Here is a 13,300-nt window from a genome sequence, read left to right as displayed (position 1 = left end):
TCTTCTTGTTGCTAACATACTTGAAGAAACCCTTCTTGTTACTCTTAACATCTCTTGCTAGCTGCAACTCCAAGTGTGAATTGGCCTTCCTGATTTCACTCCTGAATGCCTGAGCAAGATTTTTATACTGCTTCCTGGTCATTTGTCCACTTCCTGTAAGCTTCTTTTTGTATTTAAAATCAGCAAGGATTTTACTGTTTTTTCATTTGCAGTAGTTTGTTTAACACTCGGGAAGCCCTGTTAGCTGCTGCTTGTGCCTTTTATTCTTTTCCTGAAAAATTTCTAGTCTGTTGCACCTTGACTATGGTGTGCTCTAAAATTTCCCACCATTTTAACACACTGATGGATTTTAATATTTCCCTTTACATACTAGGACCTCAATCCTGGAATTGGATCTGTGAATCCTTGCAGCATCAGGGCCTTTATTACTTAATTTGCTAAATGTTCTGATGTGTAAGGAGCAGAAACCTTAATTAAAGTCAGGTCATTGATCAAAGCCCTGAACCCAGCCTGGAGATAGCTGGTTCTCTTGGAACTGTTCCAGAATCTTGTGCCAAGACATTAACCGTGAGGCCAAAGGATAGTTCTGGGATTTTTATGCAAACTGACTTTCCTTGTAAGCACAGTAGTGTGCAAGTTTACCATATAGGCAACATCTGATCGAACAGGGACAATTGTTTCAGGGTTATCCTTTTACATCTAACCACTTTTAAAAATTAAGATGCTATCTTTCCTGACAAGAGAAATCCAGCCATGTACATGATTAAATCATGAGAGGAACCAGAACATGCGCTTCACTGAAAAAAGAAATAACTCAATAGTGATCTATTGGAAATCAAGTATCTTTTTCAAGAACAACAGAACACAAAAGAGAAGCCAAGATCCAGGAAGAGGGTTCACTTTTAACTGGAGAATATTTTATTAAATACAAAAAGTTTAAGAAACAGTGAAGGATTCCAATGTATGTTAACCCTAAAACTATATTTCACATAGCTCAGTTAAAAAGAGATAGGAATTAACTTGTTGTTAAATAGACTACAGTTACTAGACAAATGACCTCAAGCAAAAATTAAGTTATAAAATAGTCATATACACTTATATTTCCCCCAGGAATTTTTTGCATGATAGACTATTGTAATATCACCATGATAGCTCTTTGTGCTACTTATCTTGTCTAAAACTGGCTGCTTAGAAGAGCTGAAGGCCACTTTTTATTCTATGGAGGTCATTCTGGGTCCACAATAATCCTTCCATCACAGCTCCATTCAATTCAGGAGAGCTGCAGAAAGGAAGAACAAGAGCAATTTAAAAGCCCCAATGATTTGTGTAAGAGCTAAAGTGAAGAAAAATCACTTTGAAAAGCATTTTTAACTTTGCCAATGAGAGCAGGCGAAAAAGGGCTTGTGATGCGTGCCCTTTGGCACCATACTCTTGGCTCGTTTTTAACTCAAGCTGCAGTGTCAATGTCTCCAGCCAATATTCAGGATCAACTATGAAGCTGCCTTCCCCTCTATAGGTAAATATAACATCTGCTAATGTGAAAGATGCAAATGGTGCAGAATTACCTGTGCAACAATATTTCAGCTGAACTGCTCTTTGGAATCGGGAACACGGATATATCAGGCAACATGCTATTTCAGCAAGCCGTCAACTTGAGACTTGCCTATGCTAGGAGATACCTGGTATGCACAATACAAGTAGGCACAAGTCTCACAGCTTTGCTGTATCAGCCATTTTCTATTACTGAGGTCCTTGTTGAGGTTGTGACCACCTTGCTCTCGGCAAGAAGGGGCACAGATCATGAATAACATCAGGATCTCCCACCTGTCAGCAGGATGCTAAACCAGTATAATGAGAAGGGTGATTCTGAAATAAAGATGCAGCCCTGGGAGTCAGGAGATGTAGATGTCACTCCTGGCTCAGCCAATGACTCCCCATTGCTTAGATCATAGGAGAGTCTCTTGTGCCTAGCCCAGTGCAGTCCTTATCCATAAGTGGGGCTCCTACCACCATTCAAATAACTTCTAGAAACCAGAGTGTACTTAGAGTTTTGTTTAAGGAATTTATTGTTTGGGCAATGCCCACAGTATTCTAGGCCATTTCCAAACATAGATGGTGGCTCGCTCCCTCACAATCAGTATAAATAATCCTTTCCACTGCACAAATTACCCTCTATGGGGACGTTTTAACACTGTTTCCTAATCCCAGGAAGAACAACTGGGGAACACAGGTAAACCACACTATGCCCATCAACACTGCAAGACACACATGTGGTTGAAACTAGTCAAGACACTACCAGGTTGTTAGAAGACCTTCAAAACAGAAAGTTTTACAGCTTTTATTCATTTTCCTGGAGTTGAGAAGACGTGAACCACGGTTAAATTTAACAGTTAAGTGTCTAAGGGATTCACCTGAAACCTGCACTCTGGAGAGCAGAGGGCAGTCCGTGCTGTTAATTTCAAGTTTTTCTGTTTTTGTTCTCTTCATGCTCAAGGATAGATCAAATTTCAGCTACAACCCAGCATCCTCCACAGTAAGTGTATGGTCTCTACTGACACTATTTGATGAAACCCCTGGGTTTAGATACAGACTGCAGTGTCTTTCCTGCTGACTCATCACTCAAGGGCACTGAAATCCAGTGATTAAGCAAGACTATTAAAAATGAATCTTACTTCTGAAATGTCAAAACTACCTTTTGACATAATCTGCAAGGCTGTGCCACGCTAGCAGCTATGCCCAGCCACCCACAGACAGATCCCTTCTGTCTATCTTATTGCCAGCACAGCTATTGCTCTCAGGCAATGGAGAAAACAGTGATAAGAGTAACAGAGAGGTGGGAGAACCAAAGGCTCTGCCTGCCTATGTGCAAAGAGTAGTCCCTACCTGAGGAAATGGGAAGGGATTCAAGACTCAGCAGCACCGTTCCTAAACCACCAGTAGCCATCCACCGAATTGGAAGGCAGGTAAAACTCTTCTTTTAGGAAGTAATTCTTAATTTATCCCCTCGTCGCAGCTTTGAGCTGGGACACACCATCTGGTAATCTGCCCTCCACTGCCTGAGATCGTTGAGTTAGTGGCCAGTATATTTGTAGGTAAAAAACAAAAGGTGGCTACAAATCACAATATAGAGAAATGATTTGTCACACACTTTTTACAAAGACATGGAGATGGGTGCACAAGGAGGACTCCCACGAAAGACTTCAGACTCAGTGCTCACCTCATCTTCCCCTATCCCATACCTTCATCAACAACGCCAGTTCTGACGCACTGTTTGTCGTCTTTTCCCACTCCTGTCTGTGCCAAACATACAATATGAAGAAATATCCTCCCACCTACCTGTTCACATAGCCACCATCTTCTCATTTAAATCCTGCATAAAGACTGACTCTCTTCTTTTGCAGTGCCTACCAGGAGTTCATATAAAAATTCCAACTTCATAGATTCATAGATACTAAGGTCAGAAGGGACCATTCTGATCATCTAGTCCGACTTCCTGCACAGCGCAGGCCACAGAATCTCACCCACCCACTCCTACAAAAAACCTCACCTATGTCTGAGCTATTGAAGTCCTTAAATCATGGTTTAAAGACTTCAAGGAACAGAGAAGCCTCCCTCAAGTCACCCATGCCCCATGCTACAGAGGAAGGTGAAAAACCTCCAGGGCCTCTCCAATCTGCCCTGGAGGAAAATTCCTTCTCGACCCCAAATATGGCGATCAGCTAAACCCTGAGCATATAGGCAAGATTCACCAGCCAGATACCCAGGAAAGAATTTTCTATAGTAACTCGGATCCCATCCATCTAATATCCCATCTCAGGGGATTAGTCCTATTTACCCTGAATATTTAAAGATCAATTACTTACCAAAATCCCATTATCCCATCATACCATCTCCTCCATAAACTTATCGAGTAGAATCTTAAAACCAGATAGATCTTTTGCCCCCACTGCTTCCCTTGGAAGGCTATTCCAAAACTTCACTCCTCTGATGGTTAGAAACCTTCGTCTAATTTCAAGTCTAAACTTCCTGGTGGCCAGTTTATACCCATTTGTTCTTGTGTCCACATTGGTGCTGAGCTGAAATAATTCCTCTCCCTCTCCTGTATTTATCCCTCTGATATATTTATAGAGAGCAATCATATCTCCCCTCAACCTTCTTTTAGTTAGGCTAAACAAGCCAAGCTCCTTAAGTCTCCTTTCATAAGACAAGTTTTCCATTCCTCGGATCATCCTAGTAGCCCTTCTCTGTACCTGCTCCTTCATCCATCCTCCACCCAGAGGTCCAGACTTCTTTGTCTATCCTTTAAACTGTAAGCTGTTTCAGGCTGGTATTGTCTTGTGTATCTTATACAATGCATACCATATAAATAGCATTTAAAGACCCTATCAACCCACAAAACTATTTAACTCTTTGGCTCTTTTATACTGCCCTAAAATTGCCTACAAATATACAGAATATAAAAACTAAGGAGGTATAATTATGAATAATGGTATGATACTAAGAAAAAACTAAGGCTTTCTGGAAGCATCTCCCAATAGCAACGTCAATTAGGCTATAGCAGAGTCTCACAAGGTCAGACACCTCTTCAATACGGCCATTTTAAAACGTGACACCAAAGAATTCTCATTCAAGAATGTCTCCCAGCAACTCACAATTTCTACAGCTACTTGTGGTAATTTCAACATCAAGTATTGTTCCACTACTAATTGTTTTCATGATATTTTTAATAAAACATCCAATAAAATAAATTGCAAAAGACTCTGGAGACAAATACTGCAAAGAACAAGCTGCACTGAATGGAAGGTGGACTTCATGTGGTCAGGTAGGCCTTTTCAATCTTTGATTTTTAGGATACGAATGTGTGTTGCTGTGCACTGTTAAACTGCTGCCAAGTTCACCCCAGAGATGGCTGCACTTCAGCAGTGGCAAGATCATTTCCGTAGATACACAGTTTACAAATTGCTTTGGGTACCACTGTGATAAGAGGTGCTCAAGAAGCATAAGGAACAGATTCATAGATTACAAAGCTGGAAAGAACCATTGTGATCATCTAGCCTGACTTCAGGTTACACAAAGCAGGCACTGCAAGCTGCATGTCTTTTGCAGTGCAGTGCTATGTGTGGGCTAGTTTCTGCTGTGTTGTAATTGCAAAAAGCTGCAGCTGAAGTCAGCTGTTAGGTGATTTCTTCAGGAAGACAGCTGCATCCTATACATCACTTGCCCTCTTCCTCTTTCACTTCCAAGAGATGCTGGGGAGAGCAGAAAGCTGAAGATAAAAGTGGTAAATAACTCTCATTCCCAGCCACAAGACATTAAAAAAAAAAAAAGCCTGAGTCACAGAGAAACGACATTTCCAAAGGTACCATTAGTTGTGTGTAGTTTGGTTTTCCTTATGGCTGCTTCTGTAAACCCCACCAGTCAAGGCCTCTCCCCCAAGTACTACCACAAAAAGTTTCCCCCAGCCTACTGGGAACTTATCTCAAGAAGCAGTTTCTGCTCTCTTCAGGGTTGTCTGTAGCCTTTCAGATCATAAAAATGACTGACCGGCATCCTTCCTCTCCACTCCACTTTGAACAAAATACCCACTCACACCAACAATTCTGTCACAAATTCACACTTACTACTGAACTGAGGCCTGTATTCTGCTATCACCTATTGCATTCACTTCTGCAACACCCCTGCAACACCAAATTACTGAGTACTGACAAATTATACATCAAGAGACAAAAACAAACAAACACAAACATCCCTCCCTTAGAATCTTACAAAACAAGAAAGAGAGAGAGGAGAAACCCCCACACACAAGCTCTCTGGATAGATGCAGATGTAGATAAACTAGACGCCATTTGTCATTAGTTATTCTATTGCTGGAAGGAGAATCATTATGGGGATTTCAAGGGGAATGATGCATGCACCCAAAGAACATTTTGCTGCAGGGAGGAAGTTAGCAGAGAGTTTGAAAGTACAGTGAAAACCGCTAAAAGGGTCAGATCTCCACACTGTCATTTGTGGGACACTGGAAGATTCTGGGGGCTTTCACCCTAGCATTATTAACCCTCTGCATGACTCTCTGTGGTGGAAGTGAAGGCACTACATGAATACATCTGCCAGCACAGTATAGATCCCTGTAAAGCCCGTTTAAGTTTCATCCTCCTGGATCAAGCAAAATGTGCACATCCACTTTTCTTGTAAATTTTCCCACCAAAAATAGATCACCACTCTGGTTATCAGTCATTTATTCTCCAGTCAAGGTAAGAGCTGTGGATGAGAGAGTGCAGTTAGGGTGGAAAAAGTTAGAATATGAGCTTAAGAACTCAGGAGAAATTTTAAGGCTTCTCCCAAGTTAAGCATCTTTACCAATGTTTCCTGTCTGTTGTTCCATAGCTATGTTATACAGCAGGGGTCTCAAACTCAATTAACCTTAGGGCCAGTGCCAGTCCTCAAATCCTCCCAGCGGGCCAATAATGTCACTCATCTGCCCAGAACCCGCCCCCCAAAATTCCACCACCCCTGCACTCTGCCCCCCCGCCTCAGATTTTGGGAGGGAGTTTGGGTTGGGGAGAGGGTCTGGGCTGCGTTTTCTGGGATGGAGTTTGGGTGCTGAGTGCAGGCTCTGGGACGGAGTTTGGGGGTGGGAGGATGTGTGTGGGGGAGGGGGTGCAGGCTCTGGGATGGAGTTTGGGGGCAGGGGGGTGCAGACTCTCAGAGGGGGTTGGGGGGGTTTGGCACTTACCTGGGTTTCCAAGGCGGGGAAGGCCAGGGGGCCTCCACGTGCTGCTGCCCCCAGGCACCGCCCCCGCAGCTTCCCATAGGCCGCAGGGGTGCTCAGGGTGGGGGCAGTGCAGGGAGGCGCAGCCCCACCCTGCCCCGGGGCCGGCAGCCACGTGGAGTGAGCGTGCAGGAAGCTGCTCAGCTCCACTGCACTGCTGGTGGTGCGTGGGCCCCGGGCCATTTTAAATCGCCCAGGGAGGGAGTGCCTGGGGGCGGCAGGAGGGGCCAAGAGAAAGACCCAGCTCCAAAATTGCTGGAGCCCTGCAGGCCACATTGGGGAGGTTCTCGGCCGCAGATAGCCCGCGGGCTGGGACTTTGAGACCCCCATTATACAGTAAACATTCCAGTTATCCGCTTGAAGGAAAAAGTTCATCTGGGTCCTTAGTTTTACTAACAATCTCTTGCAAGTAAGTCTCCAACAAACTAATTTCTATTCTGTTCTTCTGTTCTACAGCAATGTCAGCTGCTCACGGCTCGACATGCTGATGAGTCAATCTATCATTTTACCCATGGACATCCCTACCCGACAGGAATCACTTTTTTAAAATCTCTGTCCTGTTTTATGTGTCGAGCAAAGTTTACCCCTCATTTCAGTCTATGGAAACCATGGCACATTGTCAGAGGTCATCTGTGGAGAGACAGAAAAAAGTATTTCTTTGAATTTGTTATTTGGGGTGAAGTCCTAAGTAGGGAAGCACAGCGAATGACTTCTGAAGGCCTTGATGTTCAGAAATAAAGACAAATACGTTCTGCTAGGGGTCACTGCTGTGATAGACAATTGAACGCCACATTGCAAAGGACACTTTATAAAGAAAGAAAGTTTGCCTAGGAGGTTGTAAATCCATTTCTGTACCAAATTACCTACATAAACCCCTTTTCTTTACTGTTTTAAAAGTACAATGACTCTAAAGACGCAGGTGGCTTTTTACCCATCTACTTGCCCTCTCCAGGCTGGAAGGGTCAGTTGGGACCAACTACAAGCCTGACTTTTTAAATATTCTCTTAACAGCAGTACATCTTGACATGTACCATTGTATAAAAATTATACAGTCTGGGGGAAAGTCTCCCAAAGGGTTTGCCAAGGATTTCTTCATGTTGCGACTACTTTTCAGAGTCCCAGCTTTTACTTGCTCGTCATTTTCGTTTAAGAAACATTTTTGAAGGTCCTTAGTTTTGGCTTTAAAATAAATAATAATTTTTTTGCAATTATTTGGCGTCTTTCAACCAAATATACTTTACAAAATACTTTACACATAGTAAGCCTGGCCACACAAGTGCACTATCCATTTAAGAATACAATGGTGTGTTGCATTTAAAAGTTGTATCAACAAATAGAAGAGGGGGGAAAAAAATCACTCTAGAAGTTCTCTAGTTTTGGAAAGGTAACTATGGCAGGTTTTACACTGAAAATGTCTATAGCCCCTGCTGATAAGTTATTATATGCCCCAAAATCCATTTAATCAACATGGCCCAGTCCAACTCTGATGTACCAAAGGTGATGTTCCATCAACTTCCGTGGGAAAGGAACAGTTGCTAGCAGTAGTATCATAGTATTCACCTGCTACTTCCTTTTGTTGTGCAATTACAATAGCTTCAACTACCTCACAGTATTTAATACAGCAAATGAATTTCACATAAGCAGCTAAAGAAATGAGGAAGAGTGATCAGGTGCAGCAATGCTAAGAGAATACAATACTCAAAACAGCAGGTGAGCAAGAACCATGTGTTCCCCGGTGTCATATACAGTGTCTAAAGCCATTTCTGCTTTCTACTTGCAAGGAACTGTTCACAGGCTCTAAATGCAAAGAGTTTTTTCCTTCTTGTCAATCTATGTGATGGTGTATATACCCCATATAGTGGTGAAAGGTTTAATGTGGGCTTGAAAGACCAATTAATCCAGCTGGCCATACCTGGAAGGTGGGCCAGCCCTAATTAAAGATGATGTCCAGCTGGGTAATGGCTATAAAGAGAAGAAATGCACCATAGAAAGGTGCTCCAGGGAGAGAGGCAAGAAATCTGTAGTCACTATTTTGTTAGTGGAGAGACCTATGGTGAACAGGAAGGCTCCTGCAGGGCACAGAGGAAGGTTGAGGAGGGAAGATAGCTGAAGACACATGACTGAAGCAAGCTCTTGTGGTTGACCCTGACACCAGGATGAGAAACCAGACCTGTGGGGAGAAGCCCTGGATGGTGTTTCTTATTACAAAGAGTCCAGAAGGAGCTGTGACAAAGGTTATGGTAGGAAGGGAGGCAGGAGTGTGTTTGGCAGAACTTGGCTGCTCATCCAGGGGTCACTGTGTAGAGGATGGGTCTAGGTTCCCCTACCAGCCACTAAGAAGGTGGTGTCAAGCCCCTGATGATGCACATAATGAAAATTCAGAGCCTTGGAGGTGGTGTGATGACTGCTAGGTCCAGAGCCAAAGATCAGAGACCTGACGCAAGGTTTTGGAATTTCTTGTTGTACTTTGTTACACTGGAAGGGATGGGACTAAACGTGACCTGGCTGCAGGACCAAGTCTTGAGAGGGGATGGACCACTGCAGGGCCGGAATGACTATCTGCAGAGCCGCGAGAGCTGAGAGCTGCCCAGCCATGAGAGGACACACCAATGGTGAGTCTATAAGGAGCAACAGAAGCTCCCTAAAAGTGGGGGGAGGCCCTGCACAGCTCCTTCTCCTGAGGCCATGCCCCTGTGCCACCCTAAGCTCACTCCTCTCCACACACACCCCCAGCACTCCATCACTCACCCCTATGGCCAGTAAAAAGTGTCTAAAAGCGATGGGGCCCTGGCCTCCCCTGTTCTGGTGCCCCGGGAATCTATCCTTCCACAATCACACAAATTGGAAACACTGCCTGTAGGATTCCTACAGCTCAGACACTACAGCCAATGTTAGATAACTGTGTAAAATTCTAGTACAAGGATAAGCAACGCTTGAAAACTGCAGCGGATGTTGGCAAGTTGGACACATTCTGTGAGGAGTGAGTAAAAGCTGGCAGGAGTGGAGTGAAAGTGACCAGAATGTGGTTAACACCATTGCTGATAAGAAAGCAGCTGTGACAATAACCAGATGCCTGTCAGCTGCAAGAGTGGCTCCCACAGCAGTACTAAAAGCATGGACTTGGTGTCTGAGGCAGGCACTTTGTGGTGATGAGTGTTTGTTCTTCCCCTTCTCCCCCCTTTCAAACAATGGAGGAGAGAATTGCTGCCTCTTGTTCCTTCCAGCAACTCAGCAAAAAGCAAATCTCTGTTCGCTTTCACTGTCCCTTAACGTTATGAGGTGTAGGAGTGACTGGGGAATGGGGGAGGATGAAGAAGAGAGCATGAAGGGTGGGGAGAGATCCCCTCTTGTTTCCAGCAGCTCTCAAAGGAAGGGTGGAAAGCTGTAGAGACCTTCAATGCCCATTCCTCCCTCCCACAAGGAGGGGAGCAGAGACTTCCCCCTAGGGTGACCAGACAGTAAGTATGAAAAATCAGGACGGGGGTGGGGGGAATAGGCACCTATACAAGAAAAAGCGCCAAATATCGGGACTGTCCCTATAAAATCAGGGCATCTGGTCACCCTATTCCCCCCTGCCTTTTGCAGTAGCTGAGTGTGGTCAGGAACAGAGAAAAAAGAAACTCCCGGTTCATCTAGCAGACAGGAGGAACTCTAAACATATCAGACAACAAGAAGCAAAGGGCAACAAGAAAGACAGAGAACCCCATAGCAATGGCTCATGTCTGTTCTCCCTCACGCCCTCCCCAGGCATCAGGATATACTGGGCTCCTCCACTCTTCTGCAAGTCTTTTATATCGGCCTCCAGCTAGTAGATTTAGTCCATTAGTTAGCAAGTGTTTGGTAACTGTTTCAAACCCTATCTACAAAGATGTACTAAATCACCTGGAATGCGGTTAAGATGTAGGGAAAGGAATGATCATAGGGCGCCCTGGTCACCTTGATCGATCGGTCTATTAGCCCTGACAGAGAGAGCGCCAATCATGTCTTTCGCGTTGTCCTAGCCATTCCTTCAGCCACCCACTGGTCAGGCTGTCAGTGGCACCGGATGCCCAATCCGCATAGCTCACTGCAGCCCAGAACCCCTGAGCGCAAGCTATTCACCAGCCTCAGCCTCCCAAATACCTGGGATTACAGGCACACACCACAGCACCTGGTTATAGGGGTCCTTGATAACTTGACAAAAATTTCTTATCAAATAAGATACTCTCTGCACTAAGAGATCAAAGTTCTAAGGAATCAGCTTTCCATATTAGGCCCCCTACTATTCCCACTGAGTTCGCTGGCAAGGCACTCTGAACTCGGATACATCATGATCAAGCCCATAAAAATCGTCAACATTATTGAATTTTGCAAACAAAGGAAAACACTGTATGCAACAGAGGCAGGGATTGTACATTTACAGCTAGCGACAAGCAAACTTTAATTCAATCCATGTTCCAGACATTTTAATCAATGGACTGATGAGTTTCTATCCATGGGAATTCCTTCACATGTAGGCCACAAATGGCAGTGTCCCAAACAGTGGGATTGTAGGGTAACTTTTATTCCCTACACATCAGAAAAGCTGTATCACCACCAATTCTGGGAAATAGGTTTGGACTACAATATGTCTATTATGCCTACCCGGGTTGAATCAAAGGCATATTCTGCAGCTGGCATCTAGAGTAACAAGTTGCAGTCAAACCTGAGTAATGAATCACACCATTCTTTCATGCGTTTTATTGCAGCCTCCATAAGCAGAAGTCTATACTGTATAGCAAAACCAAGAGTTTGTCTACATGACCCTGCAGTTTCGACTGGAGCGGGAGGGAGATGAATCTCAGCGTGCCCCATAGTGTTATGCTGTAACTCCCCCCTGTGGATGCCGCAGGCATGAACTAAAAACTATGTAGTTCATGTTAATATAAATGATCTTCAAACAGAACTATGTTAATGTGAACCATGCACCTTTTAGCTCATGCCTGCAACCGCTACACAGGGGAGCTAAAATGCAGTGCTTTGGCACACACTGCAATTCATACCCCTGTAGTCTGAATGTGGGGCCGTGTAGACAAGTCTTAAATCTACTGATGGGAAACGAAAAGGAGTACTTGTGGCATCTTAGACTAACAAATTTATTTGAGCATAAGCTTTCGTGAGCTACAGCTCACTTCATCGGATGCATTCGGTGGAAAATACAGTGGGGAGATTTATATACACACGCAGAGAACATGAAACAATGGGTTTTATCATACACACTAAGGAGAAAGAAAAGGAATATTTGTGGCACCTTAGAGACTAACAAATTTATTTGAGCATAAGCTTTCGTGAGCTACAGCTACAGATGCATCCGATGAAGTGAGCTGTAGCTCATGAAAGCTTATGCTCAGATAAATTTGTTAGTCTCTAAGGTGCCACAAGTACTCCTTTTCTTTTTGCAAATACAGACTAACACGGCTGCAACTCTGAAAACTGTAAGAAGAGCGATCACTTAAGATGAGCTATTACCAGCAGGAGATGGGGGGGGGCAGGGAAGGAGGAAAACCTTTTGTGGTGATAATCAAGGTGGGCCATTTCCAGCAGTTAAAAAGAACATCTGAGGAACAGTGGGGCGGGGGGGAGAAATAACATGGGGAAATAGTTTCTCTGTCTGAGGGGTTGGAGCAAATGCGGTTATATCGTAGAGCTTGGCTGTAGACAATGGATCGTGTGGTGTGATCTGGATGAAAGCTAGAGGCATGTAGGTAGGAATAGCGGTCAGTAGGTTTCCGATATAGGGTGGTGTTTATGTGACCATCGCTTATTAGCACCGTAGTGTCCAGGAAGTGGATCTCTTGTGTGGACTGGTCCAGGCTGAGGTTGATGGTGGGATGGAAATTGTTGAAATCATGGTGGAATTCCTCAAGGGCTTCTTTTCCATGGATCCAGATGATGAAGATGTCATCAATGTAGCGCAAGTAGAGTAGGGGCATTAGGGGAGGAGAGCTGAGGAAGCGTTGTTCTAAGTCAGCCATAAAAATGTTGGCATACTGTGGGGCCATGCAGGTACCCATCGCAGTGCCGCTGATTTGAAGGTATACATTGTCCCCAAATGTGAAATAGTTATGGGTGAGGACAAAGTCACAAAGTTCAGCCACCAGGTTAGCCATGACATTATCGGGGATACTGTTCCTGACGGCTTGTAGTCCATCTTTGTGTGGAATGTTGGTGTAGAGGGCTTCTACACCCATAGTGGCTAGGATGGTGTTTTTAGGAAGATCACTGATGGATTGTAGTTTCCTCAGGAAGTCAGTGGTGTCTCAAAGATAGCTGGGAGTGCTGGTAACCGCATTTGCTCCAACCCCTCAGACAGAGACAAACACTTACAAGATCTCTATCATGCATTCTTACAACTACAATACCCACCTGCTGAAGTGAAGAAACAGATTGACAGAGCCAGAAGAGTACCCAGAAGTCACCTACTACAGGACAAGCCCAACAAAGAAAATTAATAGAACGCCACTAGCTACCACCTTCAGCCCCCAGCTAAAACCTCTCCAATGCATCATCAAG

General features: G+C 44.3%; 1 protein-coding gene across 2 annotated transcripts in view; it reads right to left on the bottom strand.

Moving 5' to 3' along the window:
• Window positions 1–895: 895 nt before the first annotated feature.
• Window positions 896–13,300, bottom strand: part of LAS1L (LAS1 like ribosome biogenesis factor) — an 84,125-nt gene continuing 71,720 nt past the window's right edge. For both annotated transcript variants that reach the window (XM_043491709.1, XM_038417167.2), the window contains exon 13: window positions 896–1,279. In XM_043491709.1, the coding sequence (XP_043347644.1) occupies window positions 1,189–1,279 (91 nt within the window). In that variant the 3' untranslated portion in view covers window positions 896–1,188. The remainder of the gene's footprint in view (window positions 1,280–13,300) is intronic.

Source organism: Dermochelys coriacea, chromosome 9 (genome assembly GCF_009764565.3).
Source record: "Dermochelys coriacea isolate rDerCor1 chromosome 9, rDerCor1.pri.v4, whole genome shotgun sequence".
Classification (NCBI taxonomy): Eukaryota; Metazoa; Chordata; order Testudines; family Dermochelyidae; genus Dermochelys; species Dermochelys coriacea.
The sequence above is the reverse complement of the archived record's forward strand: the minus strand, read 5'-3'. Positions and strand labels throughout refer to the sequence as shown.